At 46.5% G+C, this 26761-nt stretch overlaps 1 protein-coding gene and 1 long non-coding RNA gene across 2 annotated transcripts in view; both read left to right on the top strand.

Annotated features, from left to right (window-relative positions):
• The window catches only part of LOC135529405 (solute carrier family 35 member F3-like), an 85807-nt gene extending 68036 nt beyond the window's left edge, over positions 1-17771 (top strand). Inside the window, exons 5-9 of the mRNA XM_064958170.1 lie at positions 1797-1907; positions 11784-11909; positions 13575-13767; positions 16020-16109; positions 16640-17771. Coding sequence (XP_064814242.1) covers positions 1797-1907; positions 11784-11909; positions 13575-13767; positions 16020-16109; positions 16640-16878 — 759 coding nt within the window. The 3' untranslated portion in view covers positions 16879-17771. The remainder of the gene's footprint in view (positions 1-1796; positions 1908-11783; positions 11910-13574; positions 13768-16019; positions 16110-16639) is intronic.
• A 2843-nt stretch (positions 17772-20614) lies between these two features.
• LOC135529404 (uncharacterized) lies at positions 20615-23109 on the top strand. Its single transcript, XR_010453694.1, has 2 exons — positions 20615-20689; positions 20782-23109. It is a non-coding gene; the product is annotated as an uncharacterized LOC135529404 (long non-coding RNA).
• The last annotated feature ends 3652 nt before the right edge of the window (positions 23110-26761 follow it).

Here is a 26761-nt window from a genome sequence, read left to right as displayed (position 1 = left end):
GTGTTCTAGATAAGTCTATGGCTGTCTGAAGTGGTTCTCAATCAGAGGCAGGTGTTTATCATTGTCTCTGATTGGGAACCATATTTAGGCAGCCATATTCTTCGAGTGTTTCGTGGGTGATTGTCCTGATGTCCCTGTTCTGTGTTAATTTACACCAGTATAGGCTGTTTCGGTTTTCGTTATGTTTATTGTGTTTGTTGTTTTTGTATTGATTCGTGTTCACGTTTGTTTATTAAACATGGATCGTAATCTACACGCCGCATTTTGGTCCGACTTTCCTTCGCACATAGAAAGCCGTAACAGAAACATGTTCAATTTTAAATAATGCAAAAACAAAGTGTTGGAGAAGAAAGTAAAAGTGCAAATGTGCCATGTAAGAAAGCTAACGTTTAAGTTCCTTGCTCAGAACATGAGAACATACAGTATGAAAGCTGGTGGTTCCTTTTAACATGAGTCTTCAATATTCCCCGTAAAGAAGTTTTAGGTTGTAGTTATTTTAGGAAATATAGGACTATTTCTCTCTATACCATTTGTATTTCATACCTATTTCATACCTATTTCAACCCTAAGTCTAAATATTGCTGTTACATTGTACAACCTTCAATGTTATGTCATAATTATGTAAAATTCTGGCAAATTAATTACGGTCTTTGTTAGGAAGAAATGGTCTTCAGTTCAGTTCGCAACGAGCCAGGCGGCCCAAACTGCTGCATATACCCTGACTGCTTGCACTGAACGCAAGACAAGTGACACAGTTTCCCTCGTTAAAAGAAATTCATGTTAGCAGGCAATATTAACTAAATATGCAGGTTTAAATTGTGTATACTTGTGATTTTAAGAAAGGCATTGATGTTTATGGTTAGGTACACATTGGTGCAACGACAGTGCTTTTTTCGCGAATGCGCTTTTTAAATCATCACTCATTTGGTGAAGTAGGCTGTGATTCGATGATACATTAACAGGCACCTCATTGATTATATGCAACGCAGGACAAGCTAGATAAACTAGTAATATCATCAACCATACAGTATGTAGTTATCTAGTGACTATGTTAATATTTATTGTTTTTTATAAGATAAGTTTAATGCTAGCTAGCAACTTACCTTGGCTCCTTGCTGCACTCCCGTAACAGGTAGTCAGCCTGCCACACAGTCTCCTCGTGGAGTGCAATGTAATCGGCTATAATAGGAGTCCAAAAATGCAAATTACCGATTGTTATGAAAACTTGAAATCGGCCCTAAATAACCGGCCATTTTGATTAATCGGTCGACCTCTAGTGCTAGCTTAGCGGTATAGCTTCCTTCTAGTGCTAGCTTAGCGGTATAGCTTCCTTCTAGTGCTAGCTTAGCGGTATAGCTTCTAGTGCTAGCTAAGCGGTATAGCTTCCTTCTAGTGCTAGCTTAGCGGTATAGCTTCCTTCTAGTGCTAGCCAAGCGGTATAGCTTCCTTCTAGAGCTAGCTTAGCGCTATAGCTTCCTTCTAGTGCTAGCTAAGCGGTATAGCTTCCTTCTAGTGCTAGCTTAGCGGTATAGCTTCCTTCTAGTGCTAGCTAAGCGGTATAGTTTGCTTCTAGTGCTAGCTTAGCGGTATAGCTTCCTTCTAGTGCTAGCTAAGCGGTATAGCTTCCTTCTAGTGCTAGCTTAGTGGTATAGCTTCCTTCACCATCCCTGTCCCCTTACTGGACTCAAACTATTGATCCTCTGCTTCAAAAACACTCGTAGCCAACTACACCACCAAAAATCTAGCAATTGGGCGAAGTAATTTTAAGCTGTGATGTGATCCTGTCTCTAACACAGGCCCTGAGGAAGATCAACACTACAGACGTGTCAGCTCTGTTCTGCTGCAACAAGGCCTTCGTATTCCTGCTCTCTTGGATCGTACTGAGAGACCGCTTCATGGGGGTCAGGGTGAGTTACGGTGTGTGTGTGTGTGTGTGTGTGTGTGTGTGTGTGTGTGTGTGTGTGTGTGTGTGTGTGTGTGTGTGTGTGTGTGTGTGTGTGTGTGTGTGTGTGTGTGTGATGCACAAAGTCTGTCAGGAGATGTCCAGAGAACCTACGAAGAGATGACATTCTGACTGGAGATTCCTCCAGTTATGAGTAGATAAGAGTTCATTTCAGGGCTAGATAAAAATGTATCCTAATTAAGACCACAGACTCAGTCTCAGTTGGACTAGCTAGGTCCTACCTAATTAAGACCACAGACTCAGTCTCAGTTGGACTAGCTAGGTCCTACCTAATTAAATTATAGCAGTCAGTAATTAACTGTGTCCTGGATTTCCTGTTCTAGTGGGCTTTAACCTGGATGAACCAGAGGCTAATGGCTCCCTGCCTCCCAGACTCTAACACTTCCCTTTTATTAAAAACACATTGGGTTAGAGGCTAGTTTGCATCACAAAGGGCACCCTATTTCCTTTATAGTGCACTATTTTTTTTAGCCCTATGAGCCCTGGTCAGAAGTAGTACTACATAGGGAATAGGGTGCCTTTTGGGAAGCAGCCTAAACCCTCTCTGTGCTGGAGCCCTGCGGTCCCCGAAGGAATGAAGAATATTAAGTATTAAGAGTTGAGGGCAAGGGGAACTGACCTGGGTTCAGAAGAGTTGAGGGCATGGGGAACTGAATGGGTTCAGAAGAGTTGATGACATGGGGAACTGACCTGGGTTCAGAAGAGTTGAGGGCATGGGGAACTGAATGGGTTCAGAAGAGTTGAGGGCATGGGGAACTGACCTGGGTTCAGAAGAGTTGAGGGCATGGGGAACTGAATGGGTTCAGAAGAGTTGAGGGCATGGGGAACTGACCTGGGTTCAGAAGAGTTGAGGGCATGGGGAACTGACCTGGGTTCAGAAGAGTTGAGGGCGTGGGGAACTGAATGGGTTCAGAAGAGTTGATGACATGGGGAACTGACCTGGGTTCAGAAGAGTTGAGGGCATGGGGAACTGACCTGGGTTCAGAAGAGTTGAGGGCGTGGGGAACTGAATGGGTTCAGAAGAGTTGAGGGCATGGAGAACTGACCTGGGTTCAGAAGAGTTGAGGGCAAGGGGAACTGACCTGGGTTCAGAAGAGTTGAGGGCGTGGGGAACTGACCTGGGTTCAGAAGAGTTGAGGGCATGGGGAACTGAATGGGTTCAGAAGAGTTGAGGGCATGGGGAACTGACCTGGGTTCAGAAGAGTTGAGGGCATGGGGAACTGACCTGGGTTCAGAAGAGTTGAGGGCATGGAGAACTGACCTGGGTTCAGAAGAGTTGAGGGCAAGGGGAACTGACCTGGGTTCAGAAGAGTTGAGGGCATGGGGAACTGACCTGGGTTCAGAAGAGTTGAGGGCGTGGGGAACTGACCTGGGTTCAGAAGAGTTGAGGGCAAGGGGAACTGACCTGGGTTCAGAAGAGTTGAGGGCGTGGGGAACTGACCTGGGTTCAGAAGAGTTGAGGGCGTGGGGAACTGACCTGGGTTCAGAAGAGTTGAGGGCATGGAGAACTGACCTGGGTTCAGAAGAGTTGAGGGCAAGGGGAACTGACCTGGGTTCAGAAGAGTTGAGGGCGTGGGGAACTGACCTGGGTTCAGAAGAGTTGAGGGCATGGAGAACTGACCTGGGTTCAGAAGAGTTGAGGGTGTGGGGAACTGAATGGGTTCAGAAGAGTTGAGGGTGTGGGGAACTGAATGGGTTCAGAAGAGTTGAGGGCGTGGGGAACTGACCTGGGTTCAGAAGAGTTGAGGGCATGGGGAACTGAATGGGTTCAGAAGAGTTGAGGGCATGGGGAACTGAATAGGTTCAGAAGAGTTGAGGGCATGGGGAACTGAATAGGTTCAGAAGAGTTGAGGGTGTGGGGAACTGAATGGGTTCAGAAGAGTTGAGGGCATGGGGAACTGAATAGGTTCAGAAGAGTTGAGGGTGTGGGGAACTGAATAGGTTCAGAAGAGTTGAGGGCATGGGGAACTGAATGGGTTCAGAAGAGTTGAGGGCATGGGGAACTGAATGGGTTCAGAAGAGTTGAGGGTGTGGGGAACTGAATAGGTTCAGAAGAGTTGAGGGTATGGGGAACTGACCTGGGTTCAGAAGAGTTGAGGGCATGGGGAACTGACCTGGGTTCAGAAGAGTTGAGGGCGTGGGGAACTGACCTGGGTTCAGAAGAGTTGAGGGCATGGGGAACTGAATGGGTTCAGAAGAGTTGAGGGCATGGAGAACTGACCTGGGTTCAGAAGAGTTGAGGGCATGGGGAACTGACCTGGGTTCAGAAGAGTTGAGGGCATGGGGAACTGACCTGGGTTCAGAAGAGTTGAGGGCATGGGGAGCGGACCTGGGTTCAGAAGAGTTGAGGGCATGGGGAACTGACCTGGGTTCAGAAGAGTTGAGGGCATGGGGAACTGACCTGGGTTCAGAAGAGTTGAGGGCAAGGGGAACTGACCTGGGTTCAGAAGAGTTGAGGGCATGGGGAGCTGACCTGGGTTCAGAAGAGTTGAGGGCATGGAGAACTGACCTGGGTTCAGAAGAGTTGAGGGCATGGGGAACTGAATAGGTTCAGAAGAGTTGAGGGTGTGGGGAACTGATCTGGGTTCAGAAGAGTTGAGGGCATGGGGAACTGATCTGGGTTCAGAAGAGTTGAGGGCATGGGGAACTGAATAGGTTCAGAAGAGTTGAGGGCATGGGGAACTGAATGGGTTCAGAAGAGTTGAGGGCATGGAGAACTGAATGGGTTCAGAAGAGTTGAGGGCATGGAGAACTGACCTGGGTTCAGAAGAGTTGAGGGCATGGGGAACTGAATAGGTTCAGAAGAGTTGAGGGCATGGAGAACTGACCTGGGTTCAGAAGAGTTGAGGGCATGGAGAACTGAATGGGTTCAGAAGAGTTGAGGGCGTGGGGAACTGACCTGGGTTCAGAAGAGTTGAGGGCATGGGGAACTGAATGGGTTCAGAAGAGTTGAGGGCGTGGGGAACTGACCTGGGTTCAGAAGAGTTGAGGGCGTGGAGAACTGACCTGGGTTCAGAAGAGTTGAGGGCATGGGGAACTGACCTGGGTTCAGAAGAGTTGAGGGCAAGGGGAACTGACCTGGGTTCAGAAGAGTTGAGGGCATGGAGAACTGACCTGGGTTCAGAAGAGTTGAGGGCATGGAGAACTGACCTGGGTTCAGAAGAGTTGAGGACATGGGGAACTGACCTGGGTTCAAATACTATTTTAAGTATTTTAAATACTGCTTTGAGACTATTCTGTTAAGCCAGGTCAACTCAATCAAGTTGTGGGCATTCAGAAGATAACCTGTACTGCAGTGCAGAAAAAAGCATTTGCTTTCAAGCGAATGTCACTGCTCCGTCAGGGCTGGGGGATAAGCTCATTAAGGGGCATTGTTAGATCATTGTTAATGAACTTGGACCTCGGCGTCACCCTGGGAGAAAGTTTGTCAAATTAACAATGTACCTTGCAGCACCAAAGGTATTCTGAAGAGTAGCTATAAGTAAGTTGCTGGATACAGTGCCTTGCAAAAGTATTCACCCCCCTTGGAAGTTTTCCTATTTTGTTGCATTACAACCTGTATTTGAAATAAATAGATGTTTATTTGGACTTCCTGTAATGGACATACACAAAATAGTCCAAATTGGTGAAGTGAAATGGTAAAAAAAATGTTTTAAAGTGTTTTAAAAAATTATATGAAAATGCTATGAAGCCCCTAAATAAGATCTGGTGCAACCAATTACCTTCTGAAGTCACATAATTAGTTAAATAAAGTCCATCTGTTCTGAAAGGCCCCAGAGTCTGCAACACCACTAAGCAGGGGGCACCGCCAAGCAAGCAGCACTATGAAGACCAAGGAGCTCTCCAAACAGGTCAGGGACAAAGTTGTGGAGAAGTACAGATCAGGGTTGGGTTATAAAAAATATCAGAAACTTTGAACATCACACTGAGCACCATTAATTCAACTAAGAGTGGCCAGAAAAAAGCCATTGCTTAAAGAAAAAAACCCGACAGAGAAGTGTGCGGCGCGGTCTATTACTGTATAATAGTTGTATTGCAGTATGCAATCTGTCAGGAGTGGCTCAAACTCATGAAGCAGCCCAGACAAAAAGTCACGGTACCAACCATGATGTCCCACACAGACCTCTGTCTTGATGAACCTGTAGTCTACATTTAAAACTCCCTCCCTACTCCCAGGCAGTCCACGTATTCAGAGTAGAAAGACTGATTCAGCATCACGTCCCCCTGGCCATATAATCATATTCATCATGATCTCAAAGGTCAAACTGATCCTAGATCAGCCCTCTTATATGTATTCTGAGACTTTATAAATACAAGTTCAGGTCTCTCTTGCAAAATATGTTTGATCTCACTGTGACCAATCTGGATAAATGAATGAATGTGTGTATGTGTGTACTGTTTGTGTGAATAACTGGAGGGAAGATCTGGAAGGAAAACACCTAATCGGAATGTTTCTCTCTCTCTCTCCTGTCATTATCCCTTACTACCCCCATCTGTGATGAAAGCTCTGAGTAATCCTCCCATTTTTCTTTCTATCTCTCTTTCTCTCTCTCCCTCTCTCTCTCTCTCTCTCTCTCACTCTCCCCCTCCCCATCTTTCTCTTCCTCTCTCTCCCCCATGTCTCCTCTCTCTCTCTCTCTCTCCCTTCCTCACACTCTCTCCCCATCTTTCTCTCCCCCATCTCTCCCCCATGACTCCTGTCTATATCTCTCTCTCTCTTTCTCTCTCTCTCCCTCTAATTCTCTCTCTCTCTCTCTCTCTATACCTCTCTTACTCTCTCTCTGACTGTTGATGGGTATTGCAGTGTTTTGATGTCTGCAGTAATGCGGAGGATCTTGGATGGGCTTTCCTTCATGTGAAAATGAAGAGAGAAGGGGAGAGGATACGAGGGGGAGAGGCTGGGGAGAGTCCAATCATCCCTTTGAAGTATGACAGTGTTCTGGTACTTAGCTTGGGCTATTTCATGGGTGAGGTGGGTGGATAGCTGTCAGTAGGAGAATGGTATATAAGGGATGGCAGCTCTCCCATACTGTACCTACAGTGCCTTCAGTAAGTATTCATACCCCTTGAATCATTCTACATGTTGTTGTGTTACAGACTTTATTCTGATCTACACATAGACATGGTTAATTATTGCATTGCAAAAAATAATTGTATCTATTTTAGAATAAGGCTGTAATGTAACAAAATGTGGAAAATGTCAAGAGGTCTGAATACTTTCCCAATGCAATGCATGTACAGGTAACTGCCAAAATAAAGGAAGCACCAACATAAAGAGTCTTAACAGGGTGTTGGGCCACAACGAGCCAGAACAGCTTCAATGTGCCTTGGCATCGATTCTACAATTGTCTGGAACTCTATTGGAGGGATGTGACACCATTCCTCCATGAGAAACTACATCATTTGGTGATTTGTTGATGGCGGAAACGCTGTCTCAGACGCCTGCTCCAGAATCTCCCGTAAGTGTTCATTTGGGATGAGATCTGGTGGCTAAGACAGCCATGGCATATGGTTTACATCGTTTTCATGTTCACCATTCAGTGAGCACTCGCGCGCTGTGGATGGGGGCATTGTCATCCTATGGGGGGGGGGGGGGGGGTAATTAACTCAATGCTTAATTAACTCAGGAACCACACCTGGGTTGAAGCACCTGCTTTCAATACACTTTGTATCCCTCATATACTCAAGTATTCCCTTTATTTTGGCAGTTACTTGTATGTCTCTGAGTATATTGTATCTCAGAGTCCTGTACCTCTCTCCTGTAGTTTTATGTTGTTATGGAGAGCTGTGAGAGTAACATTGCCTAGGCCTTAGCTCAGCAAGCTAGCACAGTCTCCCTTGTGGCACATGAGACCCACCCAGGTTCTAACGCAATCAGTCACACATACATTTTTCAGCTGGGGTTTTGTCTTTTCATTTAACCTTTATTGATCTAGGAAAGACCCTTGTGGTTAGAAAGGTCTTCTGCGAGTGTAGCCTGGTGTTGTGGTGTTGTGGTGGGAGTGACAGACTGCCTCAGCAGAGCCCAGACCGAGTCTTGGTCCTTTTCCCCATTCCCTGACATTGGGTTTGCTGACACAGCAGTGTGTGAGAAAGGAAAACAAATTGCCGTGTCCAATCACTGAGGGGTCCGTGTCCCAGGGAACCAAGCAGCAGGCTTTCTCAGAGAAACAAATCTCTGTAGAGAGGTAACTGACCATAGAATATCATCAGGGGCGCAACTTTCACTGAGGAGGTTGGCTAGGCTGAGAGAGAGAGAGAGAGAGAGAGAGAGAGAGAGAGAGAGAGAGAGAGAGAGAGAGAGAGAGAGAGAGAGAATAGAACTACCAGAGAGAGAGAGAGAGAGAGAGAGAGAGAGAGAGAGAGAGAGAGAGAGAGAGAGAGAGAGAGAGAGAGAGAGAGAGAGAGAGAGAGAGAGAGAGAGAGAGAGAGAGAGAGAGAGAGAGAGAGAGAGAGAGAGAGAGAGAGAGAGAGAGAGAGAGAGAGAGAGAGAGAGAGAGAGAGAGAGAGAGAGAGAGAGAGAGAGAGAGAGAGAGAGAGAGAGAGAGAGAGAGAGAGAGAGAGAGAGAGAGAGAGAGAGAGAGAGAGAGAGAGAGATAGATAGATAGATAGATAGATAGATAGATAGATAGATAGATAGATAGATAGATAGATAGATAGATAGATAGATAGATAGATAGATAGGGGTTTACCCATTGTACCCCTTGGCTCTGTCCAGGTGTAAGCAGTGCTTAATTTGGGCCACATCCTGCCAAAACAGGATCTGGCACCTTTAAAAAATGTTTTCATTCGTTCCGGTACCTCAGAGCCCCCAACTCACCCCACTCTAATGCTCACTTTTTGTTCCGGCATTTCCCGATTTACAAATGAAGCACCGGGCATAACCACACGGGTTGTTTATCTTCCTGACACCTCTCTAATGCAGTGCTAATCCACTCCGCTGGCCCAAGCCAAGTCCCTATTCATTACACACACAGCCCATCAATCCTTTCCTGTATGGGAGACTGTCTTTGCTGATTGGAAAGCACTGGGGCCTGGACCAGATAGTATATGATTGTGTTTGTGGTTGTGTGTGTCTTTGCATTGTGTTCACCATTACACCAGTAACAGACATTACTGTGGGAGGGAACGGCTGGAGGAAAGGGAGGGGGAACGGCTGGAGGAAAGGAAGGGGGAATGGCTGGAGGAAAGGGAGGGGAACGGCTGGAGGAAAGGAAGAGGGAATGGCTGGAGGAAAGGAAGAGGGAACGGCTGGAGGAAAGGAAGGGGGAACGGCTGGAGGAAAGGAAGGGGGAATGGCTGGAGGAAAGGGAGGGGAACGGCTGGAGGAAAGGAAGAGGGAATGGCTGGAGGAAAGGAAGGGGGAACGGCTGGAGGAAAGGAAGAGTGAACGGCTGGAGGAAAGGAAGGGGGAACGGCTGGAGGAAAGGGAGGGGGAACGGCTGGAGGAAAGGGAGGGGGAACGGCTGGAGGAAAGGAAGGGGGAACGGCTGGAGGAAAGGGAGGGGGAACAGCTGGAGGAAAGGGAGGGGGAACGGCTGGAGGAAAGGAGGGGGAACGGCTGGAGGAAAGGAAGAGGGAACGGCTGGAGGAAAGGGAGGGGGAACGGCTGGAGGAAAGGGGGGGAACGGCTGGAGGAAAGGAAGGGGGAACGGCTGGAGGAAAGGGAGGGGGAACGGCTGGAGGAAAGGGAGGGGGAACGGCTGGAGGAAAGGAGGGGGAACGGCTGGAGGAAAGGAGGGGGAACGGCTGGAGGAAAGGAAGAGGGAACGGCTGGAGGAAAGGAGGGGGAACGGCTGGAGGAAAGGAGGGGGAACGGCTGGAGGAAAGGAAGAGGGAACGGCTGGAGGAAAAGGAGGGGGAACGGCTGGAGGAAAGGAAGGGGGAACAGCTGGAGGAAAGGAAGGGGGAACGGCTGGAGGAAAGGGAGGGGGAACGGCTGGAGGAAAGGGAGGGGGAACGGCTGGAGGAAAGGAAGAGGGAACGGCTGGAGGAAAAGGAGGGGGAACGGCTGGAGGAAAGGGAGGGGGAACGGCGGGAGGAAAGGAGGGGGAACGGCTGGAGGAAAGGAAGAGGGAACGGCTGGAGGAAAAGGAGGGGGAACGGCTGGAGGAAAGGAAGGGGGAACAGCTGGAGGAAAGGAAGGGGGAACGGCTGGAGGAAAGGGAGGGGGAACGGCTGGAGGAAAGGGAGGGGGAACGGCTGGAGGAAAGGGAGGGGGAACGGCTGGAGGAAAGGGAGGGGGAACGGCTGGAGGAAAGGAAGGGGGAACAGCTGGAGGAAAGGGAGGGGGAACGGCTGGAGGAAAGGAAGGGGGAACGGCTGGAGGAAAGGAGGGGGAACGGCTGGAGGAAAGGAAGAGGGAACGGCTGGAGGAAAAGGAGGGGGAACGGCGGGAGGAAAGGAGGGGGAACGGCTGGAGGAAAGGAAGAGGGAACGGCTGGAGGAAAGGAAGGGGGAACGGCTGGAGGAAAGGGAGGGGGAACGGCGGGAGGAAAGGAGGGGGAACGGCTGGAGGAAAGGAAGAGGGAACGGCTGGAGGAAAAGGAGGGGGAACGGCTGGAGGAAAGGAAGGGGGAACAGCTGGAGGAAAGGAAGGGGGAACGGCTGGAGGAAAGGGAGGGGGAACGGCTGGAGGAAAGGGAGGGGGAACGGCTGGAGGAAAGGGAGGGGGAACGGCTGGAGGAAAGGGAGGGGGAACGGCTGGAGGAAAGGAAGGGGGAACAGCTGGAGAAAAGGAAGGGGGAACAGCTGGAGGAAAGGAAGGGGGAACGGCTGGAGGAAAGGGAGGGGGAACGGCTGGAGGAAAGGAAGAGGGAACGGCTGGAGGAAAGGAAGAGGGAACGGCTGGAGGAAAGGGAGGGGGAACGGCTGGAGGAAAGGGAGGGGGAACGGCTGGAGGAAAGGAAGAGGGAACGGCTGGAGGAAAGGGAGAGGGACCGGCTGGAGGAAAGGAAGAGGGAACGGCTGGAGGAAAGGGAGGGGGAACGACTGGAGGAAAGGGAGAGGGAACGGCTGGAGGAAAGGGAGGGGGACCGGCTGGAGGAAAGGAAGAGGGAACGGCTGGAGGAAAGGAAGGGGGAACGGCTGGAGGAAAGGGAGGGGGAACGGCTGGAGGAAAAGGAGGGGGAACGGCTGGAGGAAAGGAAGGGGGAACGGCTGGAGGAAAGGAAGAGGGAACGGCTGGAGGAAAGGGAGGGGAAAGTGAAAGTCAGGGACAAACATATACACACGCACAAACACAAACTCTGTCACTCTGACACACACACACACAAGGCCATTGGGACGTGAATCTGTTCAGTGCTACTGTAAGGTCTCCGGCAGTAACTTATCACCCTGGCTGGGCTCAAGGCTGCTCCAGGTTTTACTACCTGTCTTAGGCTGTGTCCCAAATTACACCATATTCCCTTTATAGTGACCAGGGCCCAGAGGAATAGGGTGCCATTTGGGACACATTCAGTACTTACTGTTTGATGATCTGATTTCGGACCAGTATAAAAGTACATCAGAAGTGGATCCTGGTGTGTCAAGTCAACAGTGACTCTTCTTTCTAAGCAGTAAAATGTATTTATGGTAGATTGAACTGCAGTTGAGATACTTGCACTTTCACACTATGAATAAATCCAGCTTGAATTCAAAGTGAAAGAATTCAACCTTTACCCTGACCATACAGTAGCTTCATGTCCACATCCCGGTTCAACCCTCCCCTTCCTCCTTCTACACTATCCTATCCAATAAAATGTAAGCAGTGCCCCACTCCTTCAAAAACCTGCTAAGTGGTATATATTGTAATATGTCCTCTCCACCTTTCCCTGTGCAGATCGTGGCGGCCATCTTTGCCATCGCTGGCATCGTGATGATGACCTACGCTGACGGTTTCCACAGCCACTCTGTCATGGGGATCACCTTCGTTGTGGCCTCCGCTTCTATGTCTGCACTCTACAAGGTACTTCTCTACTCTATGAACAAACACACAAACACATTTTCACACACAGGACACATTTGTTTGCTTAACTGTGAGACATGGTACAGTCTTCTCTTAAAAGACAGAATCAAAGGAACACCTCATTCTTTGTGATTGAAAGGAATGAATACATGGTTATTCTTTGTGGTTGAAAGGAATGAATACACGGTTATTCTTTGTGAATGAAAGGAATGAATGCATGGTTATTCTTTGTGGTTGAAAGGAATGAATACACGGTTATTCTTTGTGGTTGAAAGGAATGAATACATGGTTATTCTCTGTGGTTGAAAGGAATGAATACATGGTTATTTTTTGTGATTGAAAGGAATGAATACAAGGTTATTCTTTTTGATTGAAAGGAATGAATACATGGTTATTTTTTGTGGTTGAAAGGAATGAATACATGGTTATTCTTTGTGGTTGAAAGGAATGAATACATGGTTATTCTTTGTGGTTGAAAGGAATGAATACATGGTTATTTTTTGTGGTTGAAAGGAATGAATACATGGTTATTTTTTGTGGGTGAAAGGAATGAATACATGGTTATTTTTTGTTATTTAAAGGAATGAATACATGGTTATTTTTTGTGATGGGAAGGAATGAATACATGGTTATTCTTTGTGATTGAAAGGAATGAATACATGGTTATTCTTTGTGATTGGAAGGGGGTGTGTCAGTTCTGAGACCTTTTATGTGTCTCCATTTTTCTTTTCTCCTTCAGTGAGATGAAGATGTCCTCAAAACGTTTCAAACAATAAATCACCCAAACACCCTCCTTTATGAAATACAGTTTAGGAGCAACGTTAGGTCTCATGTAAGGAGTCTTTGTGCTGTTCTGTGGTGTCTCCTGTTCTATAATATGGCTGTTCTGTGGTGTCTCCTGCCCCGCTGTCACAATGGCCTAATGTGGTCAACAGACAGCGGTGGCAGAGTGCCAGTCCATGGAGATGGTTGGCAGGTACTCCCTCTCTCTTTGGTCTGCCCGCATGTTCTCGTTAAGGGGGGCGGAAAAGGGGGTGAATGTATGAGGTACCTACAGTACCTGATGCATCAACTCCCTCCCTCCTATCACTCTCCTCTATCCCTTTCCCTCGCCCCCTGGATCACGGCCCCCTCTTTGTTTTTACACTGCTGCTACTCGCTGTTTATTATCTATGCATAGTCACTTTACAAATGACCTCGGCTAACCCCGCACATTGACTCGGTACCGGTACCCCCTATATATGGGGCAGCAGGGTAGCCTAGTGGTTAGAGCGTAACCGGAAGGTTGCAAGTTCAAACCCCCGAGCTGACAAGGTACAAATCTGTCATTCTGCCCATGAACAGGCAGTTAACCCACTGTTCGTAGGCTGTCATTGAAAATAAGAAAGTGTTCTTAACTGACTTGCCTAGTTAAATAAAGGTACAAATATATATACCCTCATTATTGTTATATAATTTTCTTGTTACTTTTTTGATGTAATCATTTTTTTAAACTTTAGTTTATTTAGTAAATATTTTCTTAACTCTATTTATTCAACTGCATTGTTGGTTAATTAAGGGCTTGTAAGTAGGCATTTAACGGTAGGTTCTACACCTGTTGTAATTGGCGCATGTGACAAACACAATTTCATCTGATCCTATTTGTCTCTCTCTCTCTCTCCACAGGTGCTCTTTAAAATGGTCCTGGGCAGTGCCAAGTTTGGGGAGGCAGCGCTCTTTCTGACCATCGTCGGGGGGGCTAATTTTGTGTTCATCAGCTTTGTGCCAGTCATCCTGTACTTCACCCATGTGGAATACTTTGGTTCTCTTGAGGACATCCCCTGGTTATACCTCTGTGGGGTAGCAGGCCTGCTCTTTGGTAAGCACTGGCTTCTGGAGATTACTTACAGTGTGGAGGCTGATGCAAACCTCAACCAGTGTGGAGGCTGATGCAAACCTCAACCAGTGTAGAAACTGATGCAAACCTGCAACCATTGTAGAGACTGATGCAAACCTGCAACCATTGTAGAGACTGATGCAAACCTCAACCAGTGTGGAGGCTGATGCAAACCTCAACCATTGTAGAGACTGATGCAAACCTGCAACCATTGTATAGACTGATGCAAACCTCAACCAGTGTGGAGGCTGATGCAAACCTCAACCATTGTAGAGACTGACGCAAACCTGCAACCATTGTAGAGACTGATGCAAACCTCAACCATTGTAGGGACTGATGCATACCTGCAACCATTGTAGAGACTGATGCAAACCTCAACCATTGTAGAGACTGATGCAAACCTCAACCATTGTAGAGACTGATGCAAACCTCAACCATTGTAGAGACTGATGCAAACCTCAACCACTGTAGAGACTGATGCAAACCTGCAACCATTGTAGAGACTGATGCAAACCTCAACCATTGTAGAGACTGATGCAAACCTCAACCGTTGTAGAGACTGATGCAAACCTCAACCATTGTAGAGACTGATGCAAACCTGCAACCAGTGTGGAGGCTGATGCAAACCTGCAACCAGTGTAGAGACTGATGCAAACCTCAACCGTTGTAGAGACTGATACAACCCCCAACCAGTGTGGAGACTGATACAACCCCCAACCAGTGTAGAGACTGATACAACCCCCAACCAGTGTGGAGACTGATACAACCCCCAACCAGTGTGGAGACTGATACAACCCCCAACCAGTGTGGAGACTGATACAACCCCCAACCAGTGTGGAGACTGATACAACCCTCAACCAGTGTAGAGACTGATACAACCCTGCAACCAGTGTCGAGACTGATACAACCCTCCACCAGTGTAGAGACTGATACAACCCCCAACCAGTGTAGAGACTGATACAACCCTCCACCAGTGTGGAGACTGATACAACCCCCAACCAGTGTGGAGACTAATACAACCCTCCACCAGTGTGGAGACTAATACAACCCCCAACCAGTGTGGAGACTGATACAACCCCCAACCAGTGTGGAGACTGATACAACCCTCAACCAGTGTGGAGACTAATACAACCCCCAACCAGTGTGGAGACTGATACAACCCCCAACCAGTGTGGAGACTGATACAACCCTCAACCAGTGTGGAGACTGATACAACCCCCAACCAGTGTGGAGACTGATACAACCCCCAACCAGTGTGGAGACTGATACAACCCCCAACCAGTGTGGAGACTGATACAACCCTCCACCAGTGTAGAGACTGATACAACCCTCCACCAGTGTAGAGACTGATACAACCCTCCACCAGTGTAGAGACTGATACAACCCTCCACCAGTGTAGAGACTGATACAACCCTCCACCAGTGTAGAGACTGATACAACCCTCCACCAGTGTAGAGACTGATACAACCCTCCACCAGTGTAGAGACTGATACAACCCTCCACCAGTGTAGAGACTGATACAACCCCCAACCAGTGTGGAAACTGATACAACCCTCCACCAGTGTAGAGACTGATACAACCCTCCACCAGTGTGGAGACTTATACAACCCTCCACCAGTGTAGAGACTGATACAACCCTCCACCAGTGTAGAGACTGATACAACCCCCAACCAGTGTGGAGACTGATACAACCCTCAACCAGTGTGGAGACTGATACAACCCTCAACCAGTGTAGAGACTGATACAACCCCCAACCAGTGTGGAGACTGATACAACCCTCAACCAGTGTGGAGACTGATACAACCCTCAACCAGTGTGGAGACTGATACAACCCTCAACCAGTGTGGAGACTGATACAACCCCCAACCAGTGTAGAGACTGATACAACCCTCAACCAGTGTGGAGACTGATACAACCCCCAACCAGTGTAGAGACTGATACAACCCTCAACCAGTGTGGAGACTGATACAACCCTCCACCAGTGTAGAGACTGATACAACCCCCAACCAGTGTGGAGACTGATACAACCCTCCACCAGTGTAGAGACTGATACAACCCTCCACCAGTGTGGAGACTGATACAACCCTCCACCAGTGTAGAGACTGATACAAACCCCCTCCCGCCCACCCATTGAATTGAGTTAATAGGCTGCATTGAAAAGTTGCTGACTAGTTTCTCTTTTTGACTGTGAGTAAAATAGCTGTAGTTAATAAGTAAAGTTTTCTCTTCCACAGCTTTCAATATCCTGGTGAACTTTGGCATTGCCATCACGTACCCCACATTAATCTCTCTGGGCATCGTCCTGAGTGTCCCTGTCAATGCCAGTAAGTCTCCGCTCCTTCTCCTCCAACTCGACTGTGTCCTTGTCCTTTTCTCCAGATATTTATCCCATCCAATGGAACAACCTTAACTCAGGCCGGGATTCAATTATAGGAGTTGTGGTTTTTAAAGGTAATGTTACCGCATTCACAGAGATCCCTTTCACGGTGAACGCTGCATCTGTCGGTTCAATCGGGAAATTGCTTTTCAAAGCCGCAATGCCTATCATCCACGATGAAATTGAATCCCGGCCTCTTTCCCTGGAAATAATCAGAATTCATGAAAACATTACAGTTTTGAAAATATAGCTTGTCCATCTCTTGGCACAACTTACCCCGAGTGAAACAAGGGTGTCTCAACTTCCCCCTTTGACTCAATTCCCCCCCCCCCCCACTCCCCTAGTGTTGATTCAGATTGATGTGTTGTGTTCGGGACCTGTTTGTGTTAATGTTATGTCACTTCTGTCAGCGTTATGTTATGAAGGCCTGATCATTAAGTTGTAGGTAATATAAGCCCTTGTTATGTTGTGTTCCAGTGGTTGACCTGTACACATGTGAGATCCACTTCAACGCAGTGCGTCTGATCGCCGTGTTGATCATCTGCCTGGGCTTCCTGATGTTGCTGCTTCCAGAGGACTGGGACCAGTGCTTCATCCAGCTCCATGCTAAGCTGCAGAGTAAACGGGAGGAACCAGCCGAGGAGGAGGCAGGGCCCGGCTCCAGCCTCAACTGGAGCAGGAGAGCAAGGCCCTCCATGTCTACCTTTACACACTGACCACCGTTCAATGCGGAGGGACGGACGGACGGACACACTGAAACAGACAGGCAGAGGCAAACACACACATGAATGGATGAATGGACAGATGGACAGATACAGACACACATACAGTGTACAGACACACATACAGATACACACACACACACCTTGGACACTTGATTGCCATGATGACCTGCATGGTCGCCCTCCGCCCTCTCTCTCTCTATCTCTTTCCCCTTCGCTCTCACTAGTTTCTGCCTGTAAACCTTTCTGTTGGTCTGTCAGTCCGTCTGGGTCTGTTCAAGACCTATTCATTTCAATGCTAAAAGCACTGATATCAATGTTTGTTCATTTCACAATCAACAAACAATTATTTCCTACTTGACCTCCACCATTTTAGAAGTCATCAGAGTTGGTGCATGGGCTCACGTCATTTAGCAATACCTCAAAGTCATCCCATTGGACTGATACATGTATTTACATCATGCCTGGGAAGACTTGCCTCTGCTTTTCAAAAGACAAGGATAGATTGACAGACTAATAATAGTTACATTTTTTTGTCAGTATTTGTCAGACTGATGATGGACTTTCTGGCTTTAACATCATGTTCCCATCAACCTTCAAGATCCAAAGAAGAAGAGAACCAGGAGAGACGGAGTTCTGGTGGGCATGTCCCTGTCGTCCCTCAGGTGTCAACATCATGGCAAAGACCTGCCTTTAGTGCACTGTAGATCTCCACAGCCCAATTCCAAACGGACGCTCGCCCCTAAACCCTAGCCCCTAAACCCTAGCCCCTACTACTTTGGCAGTTCATGGAGATCTGAAAAGATTAGATAGGTATAATCAGTATGGTAATAAGTCCATATTGTCCTCTATTAGATAGGCATAATCAGTATGGTAATAAGTCCATATTGTCCTCTATTAGATAGGTATAACCAGTATGGTAATAAGTCCATATTGTCCTCTATTAGATAGGTATAACCAGTATGGTAATAATATTGTCCATTAGATTGTATGGTAATGAGTCCATATTGTCTCTATTAGATAGGTATAATCAGTATGGTAATGAGTCCATATTGTCCTCTATTAGATAGGTATAACCAGTATGGTAATGAGTCCATATTGTCCTCTATTAGATAGGTATAACCAGTATGGTAATGAGTCCATATTGTCCTCTATTAGATAGGTATAACCAGTATGGTAATGAGTCCATATTGTCCTCTATTAGATAGGTATAACCAGTATGGTAATGAGTCCATATTGTCCTCTATTAGATAGGTATAACCAGTATGGTAATGAGTCCATATTGTCCTCTATTAGATAGGTATAACCAGTATGGTAATGAGTCCATATTGTCCTCTATTAGATAGGTATAACCAGTATGGTAATGAGTCCATATTGTCCTCTATTAGATAGGTATAACCAGTATGGTAATGAGTCCATATTGTCCTCTATTAGATAGGTATAATCAGTATGGTAATGAGTCCATATTGTCCTCTATTAGATAGGTATAACCAGTATGGTAATGAGTCCATATTGTCCTCTATTAGATAGGTATAACCAGTATGGTAATGAGTCCATATTGTCCTCTATTAGATAGGTATAACCAGTATGGTAATGAGTCCATATTGTCCTCTATTAGATAGGTATAACCAGTATGGTAATGAGTCCATATTGTCCTCTATTAGATAGGTATAACCAGTATGGTAATGAGTCCATATTGTCCTCTATTAGATAGGTATAACCAGATAATGAGTCCATATTGTCCTCTAATAGATAGGTATAACCAGTAGTATATTGTCCTCTATTAGATAGGTATAATCAGTATGGTAATGAGTCCATATTGTCCTCTAATAGATAGGTATAATCAGTATGGTAATGAGTCCATATTGTCCTCTATTAGATAGGTATAACAGTATGGTAATGAGTCCATATTGTCCTCTATTAGATAGGTATAATCAGTATGGTAATGAGTCCATATTGTCCTCTATTAGATAGGTATATGGTAATGAGTCCATCAGTATGGTAATGAGTCCATATTGTCCTCTATTAGATAGGTATAACCAGTATGGTAATGAGTCCATATTGTCCTCTATTAGATAGGTATAATCAGTATGGTAATGAGTCCATATTGTCCTCTATTAGATAGGTATAATCAGTATGGTAATGAGTCCATATTGTCCTCTATTAGATAGGTATAACCAGTATGGTAATGAGTCCATATTGTCCTCTATTAGATAGGTATAACCAGTATGGTAATGAGTCCATATTGTCCTCTATTAGATAGGTATAACCAGTATGGTAATGAGTCCATATTGTCCTCTATTAGATAGGTATAACCAGTATAATGAGTCCATATTGTCCTCTATTAGATAGGTATAACCAGTATGGTAATGAGTCCATATTGTCCTCTATTAGATAGGTATAACCAGTATGGTAATGAGTCCATATTGTCCTCTATTAGATAGGTATAACCAGTATGGTAATGAGTCCATATTGTCCTCTATTAGATAGGTATAACCAGTATGGTAATGAGTCCATATTGTCCTCTATTAGATAGGTATAATCCAGTATGGTAATGAGTCCATATTGTCCTCTATTAGATAGGTATAACCAGTATGGTAATGAGTCCATATTGTCCTCTATTAGATAGGTATAACCAGTATGGTAATGAGTCCATATTGTCCTCTATTAGATAGGTATAACCAGTATGGTAATGAGTCCATATTGTCCTCTATTAGATAGGTATAACCAGTATGGTAATGAGTCCATATTGTCCTCTATTAGATATGAATGTCCATATTGTCCTCTATTAGATAGGTATAACCAGTATGGTAATGAGTCCATATTGTCCTCTATTAGATAGGTATAACCAGTATGGTAATGAGTCCATATTGTCCTCTATTAGATAGGTATAACCAGTATGGTAATGAGTCCATATTGTCCTCTATTAGATAGGTATAACCAGTATGGTAATGAGTCCATATTGTCCTCTATTAGATAGGTATAACCAGTATGGTAATGAGTCCATATTGTCCTCTATTAGATAGGTATAATGAGTCCATATTGTCCTCTATTAGATATAACCAGTATGGTAATGAGTCCATATTGTCCTCTATTAGATAGGTATAATGAGTCCAGTATGGTAATGAGTCCATATTGTCCTCTATTAGATAGGTATAACTCTAATGAGTCCATATTGTCCTCTATTAGATAGGTATAACCAGTATGGTAATGAGTCCATATTGTCCTCTATTAGATAGGTATAACCAGTATGGTAATGAGTCCATATTGTCCTCTATTAGATAGGTATAACCAGTATGGTAATGAGTCCATATTGTCCTCTAATAGATAGGTATAACCAGTATGGTAATGAGTCCATATTGTCCTCTATTAGATAGGTATAACTATTGAGTCCATATTGTCCTCTATTAGATAGGTATAACCCATATTGTCCTCTATTAGATAGGTATAACCAGTATGGTAATGAGTCCATATTGTCCTCTATTAGATAGGTATAACCAGTATGGTAATGAGTCCATATTGTCCTCTATTAGATAGGTATAACCAGTATGGTAATGAGTCCATATTGTCCTCTATTAGATAGGTATAACCAGTATGGTAATGAGTCCATATTGTCCTCTAATAGATAGGTATAACCAGTATGGTAATGAGTCCATATTGTCCTCTATTAGATAGGTATAACCATATTGTCCATATTGTCCTCTATTAGATAGGTATAACCAGTATGGTAATGAGTCCATATTGTCCTCTAATAGATAGGTATAATCAGTATGGTAATGAGTCCATATTGTCCTCTATTAGATAGGTATAACCAGTACGGTAATGAGTCCATATTGTCCTCTAATAGATAGGTATAACCAGTATGGTAATGAGTCCATATTGTCCTCTATTAGATAGGTATAATCAGTATGGTAATGAGTCCATATTGTCCTCTATTAGATAGGTATAACCAGTATGGGAATGAGTCCATATTGTCCTCATAATTTCCACCGTAATAGATCTTCACAACTGCATAGGGGGTAGGGGGCGATTTGGGATTTGACGTTAATTCACATTTTGTTTGCCCTCCACCTCAGGAGCCTGTAGATGTTAGGGTGTGAAGGAATCTGTCTGGGCGTTTCACTATCAATCTGAGCCATGGAATGTCTCGCTGTGCCTCTAGCAAATGAGAAGAGCCAGAGCCATCTACAGCCACACTGATTGGCCACCTGCTGTGATACACTTCCCCCTTAGATCAGATCCAGAGCTCCTGCTGGTTCCAGGCTGACACCCTCAGATCCAGAGCTCCTGCTGGTTCCAGGCTGACACCCTCAGATCCAGAGCTCCTGCTGGTTCCAGGCTGACACCCTCAGATCCAGAGCTCCAGCTGGTTCCAGGCTGACACCCTCAGATCCAGAGCTCCAGCTGGTTCCAGGCTGACACCCTCAGATCCAGAGCTCCAGCTGGTTCCAGGCTGACACCCTCAGATCCAGAGCTCCTGCTGGTTCCAGGCTGACACCCTCAGATCCAGAGCTCCAGCTGGTTCCAGGCTGACACCCTCAGATCCAGAGCTCCTGCTGGTTCCAGGCTGACACCCTCAGATCCAGAGCTCCTGCTGGTTCCAGGCTGACACCCTCAGATCCAGAGCTCCAGCTGGTTCCAGGCCGAAACCCACTGCTCAGTCCCATGGCTTCAGTCACGACACTCCAGACCAGCCAAACTTAACCAAGCAGCTACATTTGCATTATTTCAACGTCATGTCCACCTCCTTAGCTACCACTCAGCTTCTGCTTTGATACCTGTCGGTAGATTTTACCCCTTTAAAGTCACCTTATCATGAGGCAGACGTACTATAGTGGTGTACTCTGTCAGTTAGCCAGTGTTGCAGCAACACCAGCCTAGGTTACAGTCTGTTTATGCCCTCTTACCGACTCCTTATAGAATTGTCATGGCTTGGGAGTTGGAAAGAGCACAACCAGATCTGTGATCAGGCTAATGACACACAGGGACAAATCTAACTGCAAGTGATGATCTGTAAGGGTGTTGTCTCCTGTGCAAACCTTATCCCAAGATGCACAGCCAGGGGTGGGTGGAAATTATTACTCTGTCTGTGGCATTTTGGTGGAGGAGCCATTAAGGAAGTCCCATTAAGGAAGTCCCATTAAGGAAGTCCCATTAAGGAAGTCCCATTGAGGAAGTCCCATTGAGGAAGTCCCATTGAGGAAGTCCCATTAAGGAAGTCCCATTAAGGAAGTCCCATTAAGGAAGTCCCATTAAGGAAGTCCCATTAAGGAAGTCCCATTAAGGAAGTCCCATTAAGGAAGTCCCATTAAGGAAGTCCCATTAAGGAAGTCCCATTAAGGAAGTCCCATTGGTCATAGTGAGATCGGCTACGTCATGTTCTGGCTGTGGTGGGATCCAGCTTTGTCTTCAAGATACTGTTTTTATTTATTCCATTGATTATGATTCTAAGGCAAGTTAACCACTGTGAGGACTCTTCAGGGTTACTGATGAGGTAACGAACCGAGCAAAACACAGACCACAATGTAGGCGCGGCTTCAAACAGGAAGTGGGCAGAACCTCTGCCTTGTTGTGAATGTATACATGACACTGCTCAACACTCACCATGTGCTATCTATCTTTTCTATTTCTTCAGAGGGAGGCACCATTAGACTGGTTATGCCACAGTCTCACACTACAACCATTCTTATTGCACTCATCCTTCTTGAATGAACTATGAGATGCATCTTATTGAATGGACATGTATTTCTATTTCTGCATTTAGTTTGACCACTGATGTGAAGGGACAGCGAGTGACTGACATGACATCTACAGAACAAGCAGAGATGACCAGATATAACTGAGCAGTCATTCACTTCACTGCCTATTATTTTTGTTCTGCAGTAGAGTACAGGGTTGGGCTCAGTTCCATTTCAATTCAGTCAATTCTGGAAAGAAACTGAAATTCCAATTCCCCTCATTGAAAAGCATTGAGGAACGTTTGAATTGAAGTTTGGAATTGGAATTTCAGTCCTAAATTGTCTGAATTGAAATGGTACTGAGACCAACTCTGAATAGAAGTACTACATCACCACTGTAATCTCCCATTGTCATTCTTCGGAATGACAATATAATAATGAAATTGTATTCCTCTGGAATTATTGCTAGACATAACTGTAAACCTTTGTAAGGAATGAAGCTGACTTTTACACTCAAATAATAAATGCAACATATGATGATCACATCTGAAGAAGAACACAGTGTGGTTGGATTACATGATGATGCCATGTGTTAGATCAGTTAGTTCTGCAACATATGATGATCACATCTGAAGAAGAACACAGCGTGGTTGGATTACATGATGACGCCGTGTGTTAGATCAGTTAGTTCTTCAACAAGTGTAATCACATGTACTATTTTAAAAAAAAAATAATTATGCATTTATTTGTTTACTGGATTAGTATAAAATATGTAGCTCACACGGAAGTTTAAATATTTTTTTTACAGGATTTGCAATGTGTGTTTTAGAATGTGTTGAATTGTCCCTATATGTCGAACATGTGAAAAGGAAATAACTAAACAAAGGAACGAGACAATATAACAGATTTAATTTACAAAGGAACAAGACAGTATAACAGATTAAATTTACAAAGGAACTAGACAGTATAACAGATTAAATTTACAAAGAAACTAGACAGTATAACAGATTAAATTTACAAAGGAACTAGACAGTATAACAGATTTAATTTACAAAGGAACTAGACAGCAGAAGGCGAGAGCCAAATCGGCATATTCAGAGGGGATGCGCACGGTGGAGACCTGGTCTGGACTTTCCACCGTTGTAGCACCGACGGAAACCCATAAACACCTCCCTGAGCACTTTAGTGACCACCCCGTGAGAGCCCTCTGTTGCCATGAAATAGTGGGGTCATGACAGGCCAACCAGGGTAAACCAGCACCACGGGACACGCAGGAGAATCAATAAGGAAGAGGCTGATTCTCTCCCTGTGACCCTCCTGCGTCACCATGTGGAGCGGTGACCTCCCTAATCAGCCCTGACCCTAGTGGTCAACTATCTTCAGCATGCACATAACCATGTGGAGCAGTGACCTCCCTAATCAGCCCTGACTCTAGTGGTCGACTATCTTCAGCATGCACATAACCATGTGGAGCGGTGACCTCCCTAATCAGCCCTGACCCTAGTGGTCAACTATCTTCAGCATGCACATAACCATGTGGAGCGGTGGCCTCCCTAATCAGCCCTGACCCTAGTGGTCGACTATCTTCAGCATGCACATAACCATGTGGAGCGGTGACCTCCCTAATCAGCCCTGACCCTAGTGGTCAACTATCTTCAGCATGCACATAACCATGTGGAGCGGTGGCCTCCCTAATCAGCCCTGACCCTAGTGGTCGACTATCTTCAGCATGCACATAACCATGTGGAGCGGTGACCTCCCTAATCAGCCCTGACCCTAGTGGTCAACTATCTTCAGCATGCACATAACCATGTGGAGCGGTGACCTCCCTAATCAGCCCTGACCCTAGTGGTCGACTATCTTCAGCATGCACATAACCATGTGGAGCGGTGACCTCCCTAATCAGCCCTGACCCTAGTGGTCAACTATCTTCAGCATGCACATAACCATGTGGAGCGGTGGCCTCCCTAATCAGCCCTGACCCTAGTGGTCAACTATCTTCAGCATGCACATAACCATGTGGAGCGGTGGCCTCCCTAATCAGCCCTGACCCTAGTGGTCAACTATCTTCAGCATGCACATAACCATGTGGAGCGGTGGCCTCCCTAATCAGCCCTGACCCTAGTGGTCGACTATCTTCAGCATGCACATAACCATGTGGAGCGGTGGCCTCCCTAATCAGCCCTGACCCTAGTGGTCAACTATCTTCAGCATGCACATAACCATGTGGAGCGGTGGCCTCCCTAATCAGCCCTGACCCTAGTGGTCGACTATCTTCAGCATGCACATAACCATGTGGAGCGGTGACCTCCCTAATCAGCCCTGACCCTAGTGGTCAACTATCTAGGGAAGGGCATGTCCACAGGAACAATGGGATCCCTAATCAGCCCTGACCCTAGTGGTCGACTATCTAGGGAAGGGCATGTCCACAGGAACAATGGGGATCCCTAATCAGCCCTGACCCTAGTGGTCAACTATCTTCAGCATGCACATAACCATGTGGAGCGGTGACCTCCCTAATCAGCCCTGACCCTAGTGGTCAACTATCTTCAGCATGCACATAACCATGTTTGTCGACTATCTTCAGCATGCACATAACCATGTGGAGCGGTGACCTCCCTAATCAGCCCTGACCCTAGTGGTCGACTATCTTCAGCATGCACATAACCATGTGGAGCGGTGGCCTCCCTAATCAGCCCTGACCCTAGTGGTCGACTATCTTCAGCATGCACATAACCATGTGGAGCGGTGGCCTCCCTAATCAGCCCTGACCCTAGTGGTCGACTATCTTCAGCATGCACATAACCATGTGGATCGGTGGCCTCCCTAATCAGCCCTGACCCTAGTGGTCGACTATCTTCAGCATGCACATAACCATGTGGAGCGGTGGCCTCCCTAATCAGCCCTGACCCTAGTGGTCGACTATCTTCAGCATGCACATAACCATGTGGAGCGGTGGCCTCCCTAATCAGCCCTGACCCTAGTGGTCGACTATCTTCAGCATGCACATAACCATGTGGAGCGGTGGCCTCCCTAATCAGCCCTGACCCTAGTGGTCGACTATCTTCAGCATGCACATAACCATGTGGAGCGGTGGCCTCCCTAATCAGCCCTGACCCTAGTGGTCGACTATCTTCAGCATGCACATAACCATGTGGAGCGGTGGCCTCCCTAATCAGCCCTGACCCTAGTGGTCGACTATCTAGGGGAGGGCATGTCCACAGGAACAATGGGGATCCCTAATCAGCCCTGACCCTAGTGGTCGACTATCTTCAGCATGCACATAACCATGTGGAGCGGTGGCCTCCCTAATCAGCCCTGACCCTAGTGGTCGACTATCTTCAGCATGCACATAACCATGTGGAGCGGTGGCCTCCCTAATCAGCCCTGATCCTAGTGGTCGACTATCTTCAGCATGCACATAACCATGTGGAGCGGTGGCCTCCCTAATCAGCCCTGACCCTAGTGGTCGACTCTCTAGGGAAGGGCATGTCCACAGGAACAATGGGATCCCTAATCAGCCCTGACCCTAATGGTCGACTATCTAGGGAAGGGCATGTCCACAGGAACAATGGGGATCCCTAATCAGCCCTGACCCTAGTGGTCGACTATCTAGGGAAGGGCATGTCCACAGGAACAATGGGGATCCCTAATCAGCCCTGACCCTAGTGGTCGACTATCTAGGGAAGGGCATGTCCACAGGAACAATGGGGATCCCTAATCAGCCCTGACCCTAGTGGTCAACTATCTAGGGAAGGGCATGTCCACAGGAACAATGGGGATCCCTAATCAGCCCTGACCCTAATGGTCGACTATCTAGGGAAGGGCATGTCCACAGGAACAATGGGGATCCCTAATCAGCCCTGACCCTAGTGGTCAACTATCTAGGGAAGGGCATGTCCACAGGAACAATGGGGATCCCTAATCAGCCCTGACCCTAGTGGTCGACTATCTAGGGAAGGGCATGTCCACAGGAACAATGGGATCCCTAATCAGCCCTGACCCTAGTGGTCAACTATCTAGGGAAGGGCATGTCCACAGGAACAATGGGATCCCTAATCAGCCCTGACCCTAGTGGTCAACTATCTAGGGAAGGGCATGTCCACAGGAACAATGGGATCCCTAATCAGCCCTGACCCTAGTGGTCAACTATCTAGGGAAGGGCATGTCCACAGGAACAATGGGGATCCCTAATCAGC

The sequence above is a fragment of the Oncorhynchus masou genome, unplaced genomic scaffold (assembly GCF_036934945.1).
Source record: "Oncorhynchus masou masou isolate Uvic2021 unplaced genomic scaffold, UVic_Omas_1.1 unplaced_scaffold_1160, whole genome shotgun sequence".
NCBI lineage: Eukaryota > Metazoa > Chordata > Actinopteri > Salmoniformes > Salmonidae > Oncorhynchus > Oncorhynchus masou.
The sequence above is the reverse complement of the archived record's forward strand: the minus strand, read 5'-3'. Positions and strand labels throughout refer to the sequence as shown.